Genomic DNA, 19,335 nt, shown 5'->3' on the forward strand with positions numbered 1-19,335 from the left:
TATAACGGTCGTTTAATAGATACTGTAAGACCAATGACCATGAAAAATATTTGTTTGTTTGCTTGTACACATCAAACCTACTCGCTGATTACACAGGTGAGAATGCCCGTAGGGACGATTGTTTGTCACGGCCGTTTAATAGATACTTTAACACTTAATTTTGTATATTTGGGCCGCCATTTAGTGGCCGCTGGCCGCGATATAAAATCGTCGTTTAATGGAATTAACTTATATAGTAAAAATCATCGGGAGGGATTTTACGCGGCCGCTTAATAAAAAAGTCGCTTTATAAAGGTGGACGCAAGTACGATGCCGACTGTATATGTATTATTGAGATGTATTTTGATAGGATGATATCCATGTTTGGGCCTCTTTTTATGATTTTTGATTCTTAGTGATTTTTAGAGGCCTTAATAGTGACATTGTTAAGTTAATGATATTGAATTAGTTTGACCATAATCATTATGAGATTGAATGAGGGATGTTGCCCTATAAACCTTTATTCACATAAAATGATATTCACCAGGTTTATTTGTGGTCAATGGTTATAACTGACTGCCAACTGATGCTTTAGAAACTGCCTGGAAGGACACTTTATGCCTTCCTCAAACAGGAAAACAGTGTGATTGTGAATTTTATGACAAGGTAAAAACCAGAAAAGGTCTTTTGAAATGCTCTATTTTGGAATAGATATTTTTTGCAAATATCTTCAGCATCAAAAACTCAATCATCCTAACTCACTAAAAGTGTAAGGTATACTGAAGAAGCTAAACATGTATTTCATTAAATTTTGTTAATTTATGTTATAAAAATGTATTGGGTATATTTATATTATATATGATATTGCATTGTCTTTCAGAGTAAATACTTCACTGCAATCATATTTTGAATAAGTTGTTGTAGTATGAATTTAATGAAATTTCAGGTATTTTTCATACTTTACATTTATATATAGCACTTGTATGTTCAAATTGAAACCATTTTGTAGCATTTGTTGCTACTTTGCTAATTACAACTTTAAATTCCTGTAGAAATTAACTGTAATATTTATAACATTTGATCTTTTCTTAAATTTTTCAAAATGTGTTAAAAAGTAAAATATTGTAGTGAAGAAAGAAAATAATTTTCACATTGCAAATAGATTTTGTTTATAACCAAAAAGAGTTCAAAATATGCCAAAATAGCCCTTACTGTGTTAGAAACTCAATAGAAATATTGTGAAAAATACTGAAAATTTAACCATAAATCGCACATAACATGGAAATTATTATTTATTGTTGAATCTTTTTACATTTCTTAAAAACTCTTTTTACAATGTTGATTTTCATGAAATATTTTGGTTCATCTGGAGGCATGCAGCTTTACTTATTTTGTGTATTTACATTTGAAACAGTCATTTTATGTTTTGGATTTTCATTGTTATCATGTTGTTACTCAGTTTATTTGTCTTTCATGTGATCTATATTTTGTAAACCATTCAATGTTTGTTGAACTTTTAGTGTAGAACATTGGAACTTTTGTATAAAATAGTAAAGTTTAGATTTTTAGGTTGGGTTGAAACATATACTCACTTTACCATTGGCAATTACTAGCCTCAAGGGTTAACACTTGGTTATGATTTTTATTACTCAACGGAAGTTGAATTTATTTAGTTGTACCTGGAATTGAGCTAATGTGATTGCTGTATATATAAATATTTTATAAAGTATGCAGCTGGGGTAAAAATTGACACACCCTATGTTACCTATTAACTTGCTTCTGCATTAAAGAATTGTGACCCCTTTTCTAGCAAATTTCACTTGGTTCCCGAAGTCATCCAGGGCCATCATGTCCCTTGTCCTGATACAATTGCTACTGGCCTGCTTTGCATACTGAATAGGCAATCAATGTCCTGGGCTGATAATGAAGGCAAATCATGTCCTATGGCTTGATAATGATAGGTAAATCATGGCCTGGCTTGATAATGATAGGCAAATCATGTCCTGGTTTGATAAGTGATAGGTAAATCATGGGTTTATTACTTGATAATGATAGGCAAATCTATGTCTGGCTCTGATAATGATAGTCATAAGCATGACCTAACTAATTGATAGGCAAAAAATCATGTCCTGGTTGCAAATAATGATAGGCCAAAATCATGGCCAGACTTGAATTAATTGATAGGCAAATTCATAACCTGATTGATACTGGGGATAGGCAAATTATGGTCGGACTTTGATATGGGTAAAGGGAAAACATGGCCCGGACCCTTTATATGAAGGCAAAACATGGGCGGCCCTTTATCATATACGGCAAACCCTTTCCCCCTTTTTTTTACTTTATATTATTCCCGTGCCCCTAGCTTGACTTTTCAAATTTATTGAAAAAAAAATCATTTTCAAAATTACACTGGAATGGTTGAACCTGAAATCCTAGTAGAGAATTTTTTTTTAATGTAACATGATTTTAAATTCCCTTTTAAAATTTTAAAAGGGAAACAATTCAGTATTTTTCATACAATAGGTTGAGTACACACTGCTTTTTCCCCGAAGCTCACTTTTTGAGAGGTGGTTAAAGGGGGTTTGCCCCTTGCCTCAAACCCCTGTGGGTTCCAAAACCCCCACCCGAGACTTTGGAGTCCTTTTTTGTGAGGAAGCATTTCCCGCTTAAAATAAAAGGAAGGTCAGTGGTTTCAGGTGTCAAAACAAGGGCCCGAAAACCCCCGCATAAGAGGCAACCCCCAAAGGGCTTCCCCCACCCCGTAAATCTATGACCATTTTTTTTTTGACCCTTACGTATGGTTTGACTAAAAACTGATTAATAATAATTTTTAAAAATTTTAGAAAAACAGTAAAATTTTCTCAATAGAACCCGATCACGTTTTTTTCAAAAAAATAAGAGAGAAAAACTGTATAAAATTGGGTTTTATAACAATTTCTGAATTTTAAAGTTTCTTGTATTGTTTTCAAACTTTAATAAAATTTTCAAAAAATGTTTTTTTTTTTTTTATTTTTAACGTGATTTTAAAAGCAAATTTTTAAAGGGGTCCCCTTAAATGTGCGGATATGTAAAATGTTGTGGAAAATGAAAATACTATTGCTAAGCTTAAAAATTTTAGCCAGTCATGACAAAACCAAAAAATGGTTTGCAACCAGCATTTGGGTTTCCCGACCAGCCCCGCTTATACCGCGCCAGTCTGATCAGGCTCCCTGCTGTTCGCTTACAAAACCCTATTAAATAGAAAACTGATAACGAACAGCATGGATCCTGATCAGACTGCGCGGAATGACAGGCTGGGTCTGGATCCATGCTGGGTCGCAAAACCCACTAATCGTTGGTTTTGTCATGACACGGCTAATTTTTATATTTTCTATGCCCTAAAAATTACTCACCTGATTTTCTTTCTGTTCGTTCTGTTTTAGAAATTTTGTGTTGCTTTGTATCTTTTAAAAACAAATTTAATTGAAACTATTTTGCAGAAACATTAAATTTCAGATGATCTGAGCGACAGGTTTGGGGATTCTAGGTTGGAAATTTGAAACCTAAGGCGAATACTTTTAATAGTAAATGCCCCTTTGCTAATGAAATACTCCGGATCAAGGGGGTAACACATCAGTTTTTTACATGACAAACAATAAACCATCTTTTTAAAGGACTGTATGCTTTCCCAATGAAATTAACGGCAAAGTAAAAATGAAAAATTGTCTCCGTAATCTTCTAGTTTGACAAAGCAAACTAAGCTATCTCCAAACTCACAAATTTACTCATTCCTTGTTAAATGTTGACTTAAAGTTTTAAGTAAAATTTTTTTAAATTCCCGTAAAAATGTAAAAGCTTCTAGTGGGAAAAAAGACAAAACCCCTTGAAAAACAAAAAAACTAATAATTTAATGTCAATTTTAATTTAATATTAAAATTAAAAAAAAATGTTTGAAAATTATATGTTTCAAATTTTTTTTTGTAAATTTAAAAAAAATAGGCTTGGTTGATATTTTTTGCAAAAAAGAGGGAACTATTTTTTTAACCCGAGTGGACCCCCAATGTAATAAATTTCCCACAAATGGCGAAGTCATGATTGAAAAAAAAAAAAACTGGTGCTCACAAGTGAAATATAATTTGATCTTGCATACCAAACAAACAAATTTTATATTTATTTCATGCTTTTTATGGGTTTTAAGTCATTTTTATCTCACCTGTCACAAAGTGACATGGTGGGCTTTTGTGATCGCTTTTCGTCCGTGTGTAAACTTTTGCTTTAAACGACATCTCCTCATAAACCGCTGAGTCAATTTCATCCAAACTTCACAGGAATGTCTTTGGTAGTCAACTTCAAAAATTGTTCAAAGAATTTAATTCCATGCTTAACTCTGGTTGCCATGGCAAACGAAAGAAAAAACTTAAAAAACCTTCTTTAAAAAAAAAACCCAAAAGAGCTAGAGATTAAATATTTGGCGTGAAATATCGTCTAGTCAGTGTCTACCAAGATTGTACAAATATAAGCCCTGGGGTCAAAATTGGCTCCGCTGGGGTGGGGGGTGGTCATTGATTTTCCTTATTTGTATATAGTAAAAGCTTAAAAAATCTTCTTCTATAAAACCCAAATAGCTAGAGCTTAGATATTAAGCATGAAACATCTTCTAATTGGTGTCTACCAAGTTTGTTGAAATAAAAGCCCTGGGATCAAAAGTGACCCCGCCCCGAGGGGGTCATTTTTTTTCCCTTTATGTATATAGTAAAAACTTAGAATTTTTTTTAAAAACCCTAAGAGCTAGAGCTAAGATATTTAGCATGAAACATCTTCCAATGGGTGTCTACCATTTTTGTTCAAATAAGGGCCCTGGGGTTAAAATTGGCCCCGCCCCGGGGGTCATTGATTTTCCTTATATGTATAGAAAAAACTTAAAAAATCGTCTTTAAAAAAACCCCAAAGAGCTAGAGTTTAGATACTAAGCATGAAATATCTTCTAGTGAGTGTCTACCAAGTTTGTTCAAATAATAGCCCTGGGGACAAAATTGGCCCCACCCAGGGGGGGGGGGGGTCATTGTTTTTCCTTATATGTGTATAGTAAAAACTTAAAAAATCTTCTAGAGCTTAGATATTTATAATGAAACATTGGTTAAATATACAGGTGAGCGTCTTCAGGACCATCATGGCCCTCTTGCTACTGATTATTGCCACGGAACGAGATACGTTCTGACTGACGTCATTAAAATTAAGTTGCAGTGTTCTTAATGAAAAATAATTCTGTAAACCATTACAAAATAACATTACAATTTTAAAAATGATATGTGCAGATAATCATGTGTTTCTTGTAATATAGCACATTTTACACATGACGGCGTGTATATCTGACAATATGTCCACTTATTTAACTTACTTTCTTTTCATCCTCATTCAGATATAGTCCGGCTACTGAGAAAAAATATATTTTATTATGTCGAATTGACATAAAAAATTGATTTCACTGTCCACCCAAAAGCATGTAATAAATCTAAGAACTTTTTAATCTTTCAATATTACATGTATTATTTTCATTTCGTATATACAATATATATACAATTTTCTATACATTTTGACATAATTATTATTTGAAGCATACATATTGTTTGGCATAACATAGTGTAGAATATGATTAGATCTACATTTGTTCTTTGATGTATAATTTTACTTCAGAATCTGTACATTCTTGAATTTATCACCTTTTTCAACTGTGTAGCTCATTTTTGTCCGGATACGTTTCGAGTAGATACTAATCTATTACAAATGACGAAATTTAGCTAAGTGGTGATGATAATAGCCCAAGTTTCTTAATAGATCTAATACCAGTAATTTTCAATCAAATATTCTGCTTTACTTTTCCATTGTATTAGGTATTTCAATCAACAATAGTTTAGCAGCATGACCTTTGGGTTAAAGTGTTAGACTAGTCGTGTGGCAAGTCGCTGTTTCCTTGAACAAGGAACTTTTCAATAATTGCTTAGTACTTGCTTGTCCCAGGAATGGATTCGAGAGTGTTTCTAAAAGCTTACACAATCAAACTTAAAAAAGTATGTTTAACCTAACAATTATAGGGTCCAGGGAAAAAATTGTTAAGATTTTATGCAATTCAATACTCCTTTTTAGACGACATGTGATATGTTGGTTGGAATTTCAGTTTACCGTCCGGTTCTAGTTTATCTTACCAATTTTATATTTCCTATAATAGAAATAAGAAACAAATATCCTTTAAATGTATGTTTTGCATTTGTATGGCCAGTACAGGAAATCGTTTACAAGCTGATGTTCCTTAGCGTCAAAGGGCAACCGACCGTATGCAGAGGAACTCTCATCCAACGCAACTCTATCACCGAGGTCCTGGTTCATGAAGCAAAGACAGCTGTAAGCGCCTCTTGTATTCATTCTTCTTACGATACCCTTGACAACTGGCATCATGTGGCGGAAAAATTCCATCTGATGCTGCTTTTTGTATACAGCAAACATTGCCGTATAGATACTGAACATTGATGCATCAGTAAAATCACTTCTTGCCAGTCTTTCTTGATTTTCAACATGATTATCATCATCTTTATCAAGTTTCTTTTTTTCATTAGATTTAGTGAAAATGTCGTGACAGTAATAAAGAATTGGCAGAATCTCCGAGTGTCTGTTTGTCTGAAACAGAAATTTTGCATAGTCGTTGCAGAACGAACAACGCTTTAGCAGAAACTTAGCAGGCACTTCAGTATCACCATATGACCCAACAACATCAGGCGGAAGAATGTCTCTTATTTTGACTAATTGCAAATCCCCACATGTTTCCCTTATCAGCGGTTTCGACAGCTGGCCTTCTAACTGTCTGTCTGTGTATGCTGAGAACCAGACTATGGAATCAATGTCAAGACCGTGTAAGGCATCCGAAAGAAACATCTGAAAAGATACGGATTCATCACACGTGCTGACTGACAAGCGGTCTTGGAATACCTGTGAAAGAAGGTCGTATCCCTTTTCGAATGAACGCTCATTTATATATTCATGTACTGTCTGTAGCGTTGCTGGTATAAACAATTCGATTGTCGATCTTTTCAAGCTTTTATGCTCTTTAAAATTCGCAATATCGTTCAGAACTCTAGTAATCACTGTGGTTTCACAAGACAGAGATCCGATACTATCGTTTATCTGCTGGATAAACAGTACTGGCTGAGATCTAAGAAGGGTTATTTTTTCTTCAATATCGTTAAAATCGCTGTCTTGAAGGTTGGAGACCATGTTGTTGGTATGGACAAAATAGTTTGGCAAGTACTTTGCTTTGATGTAGCGCAACAGCTCGTCCAGCATGTATAGTACACATCCTCCTGGACAGGTTTCCCAATATTCCCCGGGGATTCTTTCACATGCATAAAAGAAAACACTCTTCCGATGTTCTGATGTAATAGACTTAACATTGTTCATTGTCTGTGTACACATAGCATCAAAAACAATATAGCAGTATTTTTGATTTGGTGATACTGCCTCTCTAAACAATTTTCTCTCACAGAGATCGAAAGAAAAACGCCATTCTAAACCTGGATCATTGTTAGACACAAGTAAACATCCTTCCGACTCAATTGATGCCATAATATGTTCTTGTGGCCAATTCTCAAGGCGTTTACGCACTTTCCAAGACTGCGCAAACTCCGGCCAGGCTTGAAACCGAACAGCAATTCTTTGGTAAGTATGTATATGTGCAATGGTACAATTCTTGGGGCAAATATAATATGGTCGCGTGTCTTCAACTAAAAACAGTTTCAGCCATGGTCCATATATCCAGTGTGATTGTGGGAACATAAGTCTTGTATATCCAGTTTGGACCCCAGCCGTGTCTAATGCACAATATATTTTGTTATTTTTCTTATCATTTTCAGGACTGTTTGTAGTGGCAATGTAGTCTTTTAACACCGAATACGCATATGTCGCCACATTCCGATTTGGAAACCCATGTATATCTGCGTTTAGAAGTGGCACATAAACTCCTTCTGCTACACTCCCACCAAATTCTATGTCGCATTCATAGTTATTCAACTGCAATGAACGATACTTCATTAATACATTATTATTTAGAAAAAATGCATAACACTTCCCTTTTCAGTTTTTTTTATTTTGTTCTAAAATCTCGGGAAATAAATGTCTCTATATGAGCCGCGTCACGACAAAACCAACGTTATGCGTTTGCATCCGCGCAGTCTGATCAAGATCCATGCTGTTCGCTATCAGTTTTGTTACTTCTATTAGGGTTGGTAAGCTAACAGCATGGATCCTGATCAGACTGCGCGGATGCGCAGGCTGGTCTGGATTCATGCTGGTCGCAAACGCATTATGTTGGTTTTGTCGTGACGCGGCTCATATATATGCCTTTTCACTAATTTGAAAAATTCGAGTGCAACATTTCTCAAGAACCCAGCTACTTATAGATGTTAATTGAAAAGGAACATGTTTATAAATTCACGTATGCCAGCACATTATAAGTCCAGACTTCTTGAAAATAGAAACATTTCATGTTAAGGTGTTGAACAATAACTAATCGAGGGCTAAAGATATGATTATTTTGAAAATTTGAAAAATTAAAAAAAAATGCAATGAGCCTGCCCGCAATTGTAGTGTTTAGTATAAGCTGCCGGAAACGCCCCTTGGACCAACTTGAACCCCTTGGCAGTATTCAACATTATATAGATGACAATGGTGAAATTTAGAAACATCTACATTTGTGTTCATACACATGAAGTTACAGGTTCACTGTATCGTTTTAACCAGAAGAGTGCCTTTTTATGACTTACCCGGAAAAGATCTTGATAGTTTAATCTATGTAACTGGTCTGATTGCATGATTGCTGCGGAAACCAGAAATTTTGTAGGGATAACACGTTTCAGTAAGAAAGAGAAGTGAGCGGGCGGTATGTCGCTGATAGCGTCTATGTAGTCGTCACGAAACATCTCGATGTTTTCGTCTCCTAGAACGACAAAACCAATGTTAAAAAATCTAGTATGTTTGAGAGATGATAAAAGTCGTCTATATAATTGTCGGCCATCAAACACTAAATCAAATAATAATTCCATTCGCATATATTTCGACTCTGTTCAGCAAGAATTATTGAACAGACATAGTCGTCTTCAACAAAGTTTAATCAACAATTAACCTTTGAAACACCACGAACCTGTAATAGAAGTCTGATTGTTATCATCAGTATCTGTCACATCTTGTTCTGTCAGCGACTTTAGTGATTGGTCCGTTGTCGGCGACTTTAGTGATTGGTCCGCTATACCTTCAAAAGAAACAAAATAGAAAAAAACAACATATTTTTATGTTGTGAGAAAACCGTTTTCTGCAGCTAAATTGTATATCAACAGTCACTGTAAATTTATAAGCAAACAAAAATCTCTTACAACAAACACACAATTAGCATACCTGCTGGTCTAAGGCTTGTGTAATGAAATTCCCCGATATGACCTAACACTAAATCTGTTTCATCCTTACACTCATCAACAGTCATTGGTTTAAGTATAGTCCAATTGGACTCCCCGTCCCTGTCACTGAGGACTTTGATCGTCCGACGAAGGACTTCCGCAATTGCGCGCAATGTCAAATGATCGCCCCATTCCCCTTCTGCTATCTAAGGAAATAACATTAAACTTTTAAATGCAAATCTTTTTTATAAATACAAATATATAACATGTCAACATAAACTAGGACCCGTGGCCGAGAGACTCACGTTATTAAATTCGAATTTCGGTCCCCATCGTCCATGCAGCTCGCTTCTGAAAGTGTCAGGAATTCATATTTTACTGGTGTAAAAAGTAATACATTTATTTAGCAAGGGTTCTTAAGGTTGAAGCTTGGCAAAATACGCAGCATCCATGAATTGTGAATTGGAAAGGAAAAATGCTTTAGGATAGAAAATGGCAAGGTGTATTCATGTATTTTTTTTCTCAAACATTTGCTTGTTAATAAGATCAGAAACCATTTTGTTACTGAGAAAATATTTTCAGAATAACTATATTCAGTACCATTTTCTGAAGATAAACATCCCATTTATCCGATACAAAGCTTGCAAATGGAGTGCCATCACTGTTGTTAGGATTCTCGATCAACCAGGAAACCGCTGTCTCTCGGAGCGCCTTGGGATCAAAAGAGTTATCCCCATGTATTTGTAACTGATCAACAACGGCTGCAAACATACAGTTTCCGTCGGAACTCACGTCGTGAACTTCAAAGCCAGCTTGTTTTGATATTCTAACAAAATCCGCCATCTTCCTTCTTTGGTTACTTTTACATTCTGGCCTGCCACAAGCTGATAGGAAAATAAATTATCTTTTACAATACTAAATAAAATAAAGGCTTGGAAGTTCGCGCATCAGAATATTGCCTTTGTGATAATACCTTAACTTTTCTTTACTTATTTACATGATGAAGAAAATGATAAGGTCATAAAAACATAAATTATCATTAGTCATTATTATCATTATTGTAAAATGGATTAAGAAATTATTGCAATACTTACATTATCTTCGATTTGTAACGAATCATAATAGTGTAACTAGGAAAAAATTGCAAACAAAATCACGCAGTTAAACTTACAAGAACATTTCATTTTGAACTTTGAATGTTTAATATTTTGAAATGCTAGATGTCGCTCGACGGCAGCTTTGTTCAGATGTTCTAAATCTATTTTGAACTCTTCTTTCTCGGTTCTTCTTAATACAGGTGCACTTTGAGAACTGTGATTATCGGTAACTTTCGGCTTACTTGATTCCCTTTTCGTACTTATCTCTTGATCTGTATTCATTAGACTTTTTTTTTGTTCTTTTATTTTATGTTTCGTTTCATATCGCTCTCCTCTTTTTGGTGTATTTGGAAACATATTTTTGTTAATTTTGTTCAACCCTTTTGGTTGAGAAGAATCAGTTGATCTATTAGTATTGGTAGGTAAAACAGTACCTGTATCCGAATGTTTATCCGTGTTGTTTTGAAATATGCTAAAAAATTCGTTATCAAATGGACAAGAGATATTGCACAGCGGATCGCTTTGTCTTTCTGCTTTCTTCTTTAATATTCTATTTCGTCGAATGAATTCCATAGCAACAGGTTGTATATTTGCTGCAGTGTTTGAATTTCGGTGTGCCTGAAACTGCGGTTCACGAGAATCTTTCATCTTCTTTATTTTTGCCTGCTGTCTTAGTACTTTCATTATTATCGGCTCGGAGTCATGTGTATCATTAGGATCGGGTTTTCTACAGTTGTCTGTAGTTGTTTCTTTGCAGTTGGTATCGCACTTTTGAGCATTATTTGCCATAAATGGGACATTGGGTTGAAATTTGGCTGACAGGATTTTTGAATTGTTTTTCTCCTGTGACTGACTTTTGCTGTCAATTTTAGTCTCTATAACATCTGTGCATAGCAGCAATTTGCCTGGTCGTTCTTTCATCTTGTTAAACGCCTGTTGTTGCGTCTTCTTTTGTTTCGCTCTTAAAACTTCTTCATCAACTTTTCCGGTTAATATAAGAGCATACGGGATTTCGTCGTTAAACGGACAATCTGGATTGTCGACCTCTTCATCATCTACGTTTGCGTTTTGTTTTAAGCAATTTATCGAATTCCTCTGAGGTAATAATTGATTGCCATGTATTAAATCTCCATGGTCATAAACGGTTTGTTCTTGGCCATTGTTTTGAAAACAAACTTCAGACGAACTCGGGTATGTTATTGTTTCGTTATAGAATTTGTAATATTTCAGATTTACGCCGTCTTCTTGTGTATTTTCATACATACAATGACTTACATGGGTTTTTTTGTCTTTAGTCAATGACAACTGTCGCTGATCTAATATGTCATTGGGACTTATTTTCCTAAATGATTTTGAAAAAGGCAATTTTTCAAAGTTATTGTGATTCAAGCAAGTTTCTCGCGATGGTTCAACTGATATAGGTTGCGAAGAAATGGAATATCTATTGTCTTGGTCAGTAGGTATGCATGATTTTGAACATAAAACCATTCTTTTTCCATTATTTCTGTCGGAAAATCTGTTCGGCAAATTCCTTGTCTTTCCTTGTAAGAAAGGTGAAAGAGCACTGATGAAATTATCTTTTCCTGTGTAGACGTTATTCTTTTTATTTGTTGAATGTTTAGTTGATGGAGAAACGGAAAACATTTCGTCACATTTTTCTATTTTGTTATTAAGAGCATACTTCCTTCCTGTAATTTACAAATAAAGTAGGTTTTACATACACACGGGGGAGGAAGTGTTACACGAGGGATTGAGTTCTTATGATTACTTGTTAAGGAGTTCTTGTGATAACTGTCACGGAGTTCGTCGGAAAACTATTGTATATACCGCAAAAACACTCGTCAAAAAATGGTAATTTTCATCTTTAAAAAGTGAGTTTTAGGTGCTAAATTAAACTTTGATGATTAAGATTGCCTTACATATTGTATTATGTGTCAAAAACTAATTCATAGTCCATTTTTCATCGCCTCTTGCTTAAAACCTGGTAGTTTTGAGTACAAATTTCAATTTATTTGCCAATTCGCAAGTATTGACCTGTTTATTTCAAGTCTTCATCATTGCCATACATAATGATAATACAAAATTGCAAAAATAAAGCCCTGGCTAACAAATTTATACCCGATTTTTCAAATGTCCTGGAGTTTTTGTGTTAACTCAAAATATGTGATGGAGTTCTTATGATAACTTTTGTTACTGCCAATTAGTTTCTTGGGCTATGAATTAGCTTTTGACACATAATACAGTATGTAAAGCAGGTTTAATCATTAAAGTTTAATTTAGCACCTAAAACTCACATTTTAAAGATGAAAATTACCATTTTGATGAGTGTTTTAGGAGTATATACACTTTTTTACCCACAAACTCTGTGACAGTTATCACAAGAACTCCTTGACAAGTTATCATAAGAACTCAATCCCTCGTGTAACACTTCCTCCATGATACATGTTGATCATTTTTTAGAAAACGAAAACGCGCGAGTAACGACAGTACAATGGTGACAGTACAACAGTACAATGGCAAAGCGTGACAGTACGGTGATGACAATAATTGTACGACAGTACGATGGCGTATTGTTACCATCGGACTGTCACCGTCGTACTGTCAAGCTTCATCATCGTACTGTCACTTTCGTATTGTCACCATCGTACTGTCGCACATCGCCATCGTATTGTCGCGTACTGTCATCATCGCACTTCGCGATTTTTGATCTAAGAGAAAACGCGATAGCCCTAAAGGAAAACACCATAAATATTCACATATATCGGTTACGCAAACGCAAAAGTTCGAATATATAGTCACCATTGTGGTGTTAACTTCTTATAACTTCAGCGATGTACTGATAAAAATGTGAAAAGCCGGTCACGACATGCCACTTGGCATCTGCTACTTGAATCATGCCATTTACTACTTACCACTTGCTATTTGCCATTTACTATTTGCTCTACGCCGCTTAGCATTTATTACTTTTCATTTCGATTAGCTTGATCTACAAACAATTAAGGCTGCGTTGCCTCTCCGTTTATTCTTATTATTATCATCATCATCACACGAATTGTAATTATTTTTCCATGAATGGAATGCCCGTCAAAACATACAGTTTGCTATATATATATGCCATTTGCTAAATGTCATTTGCTACCTTTTGTCACATGTCATTTGCTACATGCCACTTTATAGCACCTGCTACTTTTTAAGGTATCACCTCGACCGTTAGACAATTAACAAAATACAGACTGATTCCATTCCTCGACTTTTCGATCCGCTTGATCTCGTTGTTTTACGTTTTTCGTTTTTATTTTTCTTATTATCATCATTACATGAATTTACACTTAAATTAAATGAATAAAGTTTTGAGACATCTAATTTCGTTCATTGTTTTTGTTTGTTTGTACAAAAATGTTAAACAACAACAACTTTGAAGAACTGTGAGCAAACGCCGTAAAATGCAAAATATTTGTACCTGAAAAGCATTAGATAAGAGTCAGAAAAATAAATAAGAAGTGTTTAAATCAGTTCTACAACATGAATTGTTAAAGTGTTTTCTTAATTTTTTAATCATTTAACAAGTGACAGGTGGCAAGTAGCAAAAGGCAAGTACCAAATGTTATGCCAGAAACAAATCCCAGCAAATAACAATGAGGCAACGAGTTGTAGACTGCAACGTAGAAAATACATTTCAGATATCACATAATGAAAGAAAACGGATAAATCATACTTGTTTTAACAACATCTTGTTCACAGGTCAAACAATATCTCGGAGGGTGTTCATCGCCATAGGGAAATTCTCGCTCAAAGTCCACACCAAAACATCTGACACAACACTCCTTTCAATTATAAAAGAAGGTTAAAATTGTACTTACATTTGTAACTAAAAGATGAAAGTGTTAATTAGGTGAAAACCATTGTTTTTAGATAACATACATACATGCATCTATGACATCATCATCACAATTCTTTAATTTATCTTTATCGTTATAATTTACAGTATTTGCATCAACCGTTCTTTCCGTCAGTCAGTCCGTCTCAATTTCGAGAACTCACCGTCACTGGGTTGAAGGCCCGAACCACAAAACCATCATTTTTTTATGCACACATGTTTAAGCAGTTATGGTATAATACTAAGTGTATATATCTCCCATTATCACTGTTAATCATCGGAAACATGTACATCTTAGTGGTCAGAAAATATATAGGTAAAATCTAATTTTGCTTTCACAAAGTCTTACCTTATTGCATCTCGGACACACAATGCCCCCATTGACTGTCAATCTGTTTTCCCCCAGCAAACATTCAATACAAAGTTGGTCAGTTTCCGTTATCCTTTTTTCATTCGAAGCTGCCATTGTGCCTTCACTTTCATTTCCTTTTAGTATATAATTTGTTTAATTAAAAACGCATTGTCTAGTATATAATTTGTTTAAAATCACATTGTCCAGTATGTTATTTGATTAAAATCGCATTGTCCAGTGTGTTATTTGTTTAAAATCGCACTGTCTAGTATGTTAGTATGTTATTTGTTTAAAATCGCATTGTCCAGTATGCAATTTGTTTAAACTCGCATTGTCCAGTAAGAAATTTGTTTAAAATCGCTTTTTCTAATATGTCAAATGTTTAAAATCGCATTGTCCCGTATGTTATTTGTTTGAAATCGCATTTTCTAGTATGCATTTTGTTTAAAATCACATTGTCCAGTATGTAATTTGTTTAAAACTACATTTTCTATATGAAATGTACTTAAAAGTACACTGTTAAGAACATGTATATACCGTCTTTACAATCACATTGTTTAGAACATGGCTAAAATGTGTTATTTCCGTGTTACATGATATCATGTTACATATAATTTCGGTACTTTTTGTCTCTTGATTTGTTTTCTTCCTTAATGATGGAGATAGTGTTAAACTGGCGACAGTTATTACCGGTAGCAAGACTGTAAATTAAATGACCGTCACAAGGAAACAGGAATCGCAACGGAAAGTTTCTGTATTCATAACTTAAGATGGTAAGTAGGCCATTAATGAGATTTTTTTTTCAAACTCAAAGAAGGAAATTTAAACTAGCGTCCTTATTTGAAGAAAATGCGGTATGCTTACACATTGAAGCATAACAAAATATTTCTTAGAAACAACTGTTTTAAACTTTGCAAAATTAATGACTAAAATTGTGAGTAACAAAAATCAGAAATAGTATCGGCATGCTATCTGCTCCTAAAGAGACCTAAAAGTGTAAAACTTCACTGTCGGGGGGGGGGGGCAGATTATTATAAAAGTAGGATGGTGCCCCCATTTGTTTCATTAATTTGTTTCACTTTGCCATTGTAAAAAATCCAATCGGTGGCATTTTCCCTTAACCCTTTACCTCATATATACGCGAAACAACGCACTTTCGATCCCACCCCCTCATTTAGGCCTCAGGTAGTGAAAAAATGTCCTATCTGGGCCCAAAACATATGTTTTCGTTTGAGAAATGTTGCTTAAAAAAGTGAGCACACTTTCGGCGCCCCCCCCCCCCCCCCCCCCATCCAAAAGATACATCAGGGGGTTGCCAGAAAGGGGATGCGCCCTCTTCTGTTTGGGGGGTTTGAAGGGGGCGATAGTCCTCCTCATCGCCAAGAAAATTTTGGACTTGTGAGAGGCTAAAAATGACCCCAGGTCGATCATAAGGTAACGTGTATCCAACGCTGAAAAGCCTTTGATTCTTTCTCAATCCCTCGAGAAGTTGCAGCACTTTGAAATAAATTTTGATGGGAAAAATCCAGGCAAAATAGTGATTTTTGGCAATTTTGAGATGTCCCCTCGTTGCCATGGTAACAGGAAATTTAAGACTGAGCATGTCGTTACAAAGGCAATGGTCCAGTCAACATTTGTGCCAAGTTTGATTAGTATTGAAGTATTTTTTATAGTTTCATAGCAGTTTGAGCTTGTAACAGGAGTCTTTTCAATGAAAACGGCCATTTTTCAAAATATGCTCATGAGGGAAAGGGTTAAAGTGTCAGGCTTCCAGATTTGTATAAAATTTATGAAAACTGAGTAAACTGTTCCGATAAGTGAAAATGTTGTCAACCGTAAAAATTCTGCAATTTATCACAGCCTTACCTATTAAATTCAATATTGTCAAAATGGCAGATTATTTTTTTTCTCTGGGGTATTTTTTGAAAAAAATTGTCATAACATTTCTGTGTTCATAACACAAAGATCTAAGAAATTTTCATTCCATCCCTGGTAATATGTGAGATGTCTAATATCTTAAAATATAACAAGTAAATTCAGTGTCTTTTTTTTTCTCTCCCCCCCCCCCTTAATCCCCCCTTAATTTTTCATTATAGGATGGGGCTTGGTCGGGATATTGTAAAACTACCTTCAATAACGAGTTCTAAAGTTCTAAAATCTTTTTTCTCTTCTATTCTCCTCATAAATCGCGGGATCATAAGAATATGAAAATAATTAATTAACTTACCAAGTATATTTCTTGTTCAACCAACTGTTAATTCTTTTTATTTTCACAAAAAATTGCCTGTTAAAATAACCATTATCAGACTCTATATTTGATAAGGCCTCCTCATTTTTTTTTTAAATTGCCGGTAGCGAAACATTTACGGATTTATCTAATTACTAAAATAAGACATTGAATGAAGTTTATTTTATTAATAATGTTTTCGTTTCATATCTAAAACAGACTTGCACCGCACCGCACCAAAAAAAACAAACAAAAAAATAACAACCTGCCCGTAAACAATAAATATATTACATATACATGTATATGTTTTGCATTAAAATGAAATTTGTTACGATAATTTTCATACCTGTCTTTCTAGCAAATATTCCTCACAGAGACTCGCTTGCAGCAGTAAGAAATGAAACGTCAAGTTAACCGACTAGTATATTTAACACTGAATATAATAAATGATATTATTAAATAACTTGGAAAAAGTGTTAGCGTCTTTTACTTTCCTTGTGTTATTCATCTGAAAAACCGCGAAGTGATGAAAGAGGAAACCATCGCCACAACAAATGATACTTGAAAACTGATTGTATTGAGAACTGAAAATATTAGGTCTGAATTCAGTTACTTTTTATGTAAATGTTTATGTAAGAAGTGGAGGAAAACATTATGAAACCATTTCCAAGTGGTCTAATTTGTTAATTTGTGTTATATTTTTTCATGAATAAAATGAGCAACAGATGATAGATAAATCTTATTTTCCTTAACAATAGATCCCTTAAAAACGTACTCGAACATTTATAACACTTCAAACAAGAACAAAAATCGATTATCGTTTACACTTTATACCGTTACAAACATTTCCTTAGTATTGCATGTTCAATGAATATTTAAACAATAGTCTATATAGAACATGGAAGTTTATATGATTAAAGGGAAGGAATTAACTTATTTGAGCACCCCATTCTTATGTTTGAGTTATCTGCCTCTTTATTAACTCAACGACATATCATCTTTATAGGTTAATTTCATGTTGAAACAAATACGATTTGTTATTTTTAAGTAAATTGTTTGATTCGCTAGTTGCTACTGTACTAAACTACTGTTCAGAAGTCTGGGGAATGAATGCAGGAACAGATATAGAACTTATTCATACAAAATTCTGTCGAAAACTTTTATATGTTAATAAATCAACTAATACTACTGGTCTCTACGGAGAATTAGGGAGAGTTCCTATGATTATTTTTAGAAAAATAAATATGATAAGATATTGGATCCATTTACTGAAATCAGACAACTCTTTGCAAAAACAAATTTATATCATGCTTAAGAATGATGCCAATAATAATATAACATACAATAATTCAAATTGGGCCTTTCATATAAAAACAATGTTAAACAATCTAGGACTTTCAAATATATGGATAAATCAAGATAATGGAAATTTTACATTTTTAGAAATTTAAACAAAGGATATTAGATAATTATTATCAAGGTTGGTATGCAAACATAAACAATTCACAACGTTTACTTACTTACTGTAGGTTTAAACAATCTTTTAACTTTGAAAACATATTTGAATTCAATAAGTGAAAGGAAATTTCGGATTGCCTGAAGTAGATTTAGATTATCTTCGCATAATTAGAAATAGAAAGAGGTAGATATCTTAATATAGAACGAACTAATAGAATATGTAAATTTTGCAACCAAGATAATATAATTGAAGATGAGTATCATTTTCTTCTTGTCTGCCCAATATATCGAGAAATAAGGAAAAAATACTTCAAACCATATTTTTGTAGGTGGCCAACTCTTAATAAATTCGATAGACTGATGTCCACAGATAATGAAAGACAATTGTTAAACTTATCAAAATATATATTTTTTTCAAATAAATTAAGGAATAGTTTAGAAATTTGATAATTATTATATTGGTATCGATTTAAATTTACCTATGTCAAACTAGTTTATTTATTGTGTAAGCTTCTCTATGCAGAAAATATTTGATTGCTAATGATTTCTCGTGTCATTTGTCACCTTATGTCAAATGTATATTATGGCTAAAAGCATTGTAATGCTTAATTGCTAAATAAATGTTGTTGTTGTTGTTGTTGTTATTTGTTGTTGACCACATTTATTATCTACAAAAGTCGGAAAAGCTTAACCTTATTTTTTTCGGAGTCGGGCTGGTTAACTTTGCACCAGCTTTACTGGTGACGGAAGACCCCGGGTATCCCTTGGTGCATATTTAAGGCACGAGCGGGTACCCGATGTCACTAAGCCCCACATAAAGGACTCCTAAATCCCTGGCGGGATTCGAACCAACAGTGGTGAGGGGCAAGTGGTTTGAAGACAACGACTTCTACAACTCGGCCATGTACGAAAAGCTTGATATTAATTTT

At 34.1% G+C, this 19,335-nt stretch overlaps 1 protein-coding gene across 1 annotated transcript; it reads right to left on the bottom strand.

Annotated features, from left to right (window-relative positions):
- Positions 1–5,860: 5,860 nt before the first annotated feature.
- On the bottom strand, positions 5,861–17,403 carry LOC132719309 (uncharacterized). The gene is made up of 9 exons (XM_060703074.1): positions 17,295–17,403; positions 14,719–14,855; positions 14,208–14,316; positions 10,567–12,180; positions 9,996–10,279; positions 9,397–9,601; positions 9,146–9,253; positions 8,769–8,941; positions 5,861–8,016 (listed from the first exon to the last, which is right to left on the bottom strand). Exons 2-9 carry the CDS (start codon positions 14,833–14,835, stop codon positions 6,205–6,207), a joined length of 4,422 nt encoding a protein of 1,473 aa, XP_060559057.1. The 5' UTR covers positions 14,836–14,855; positions 17,295–17,403; the 3' UTR covers positions 5,861–6,204.
- Between the last annotated feature and the right edge of the window lie 1,932 nt (positions 17,404–19,335).

Source organism: Ruditapes philippinarum, unplaced genomic scaffold (assembly GCF_026571515.1).
Source record: "Ruditapes philippinarum isolate M1 unplaced genomic scaffold, ASM2657151v2 ctg5738_1_1_1_1, whole genome shotgun sequence".
Classification (NCBI taxonomy): Eukaryota; Metazoa; Mollusca; class Bivalvia; order Venerida; family Veneridae; genus Ruditapes; species Ruditapes philippinarum.

Excerpts from the sequence above, each read along its gene's own strand:
- LOC132719309 (XM_060703074.1), bottom strand. The coding sequence starts at position 14,835 with ATGGCAGCTTCGAATGAAAAAAGGATAACGGAAACTGACCAACTTTGT. Across the intron at positions 9,254-9,396 it reads CACAAGCCTTAGACCAGCAG|GTATAGCGGACCAATCACTA; the intron begins GTATGCTAATTG and ends TTTCTTTTGAAG. Across the intron at positions 8,017-8,768 it reads ACTATCAAGATCTTTTCCGG|TTGAATAACTATGAATGCGA; the intron begins GTAAGTCATAAA and ends CGTTCATTGCAG.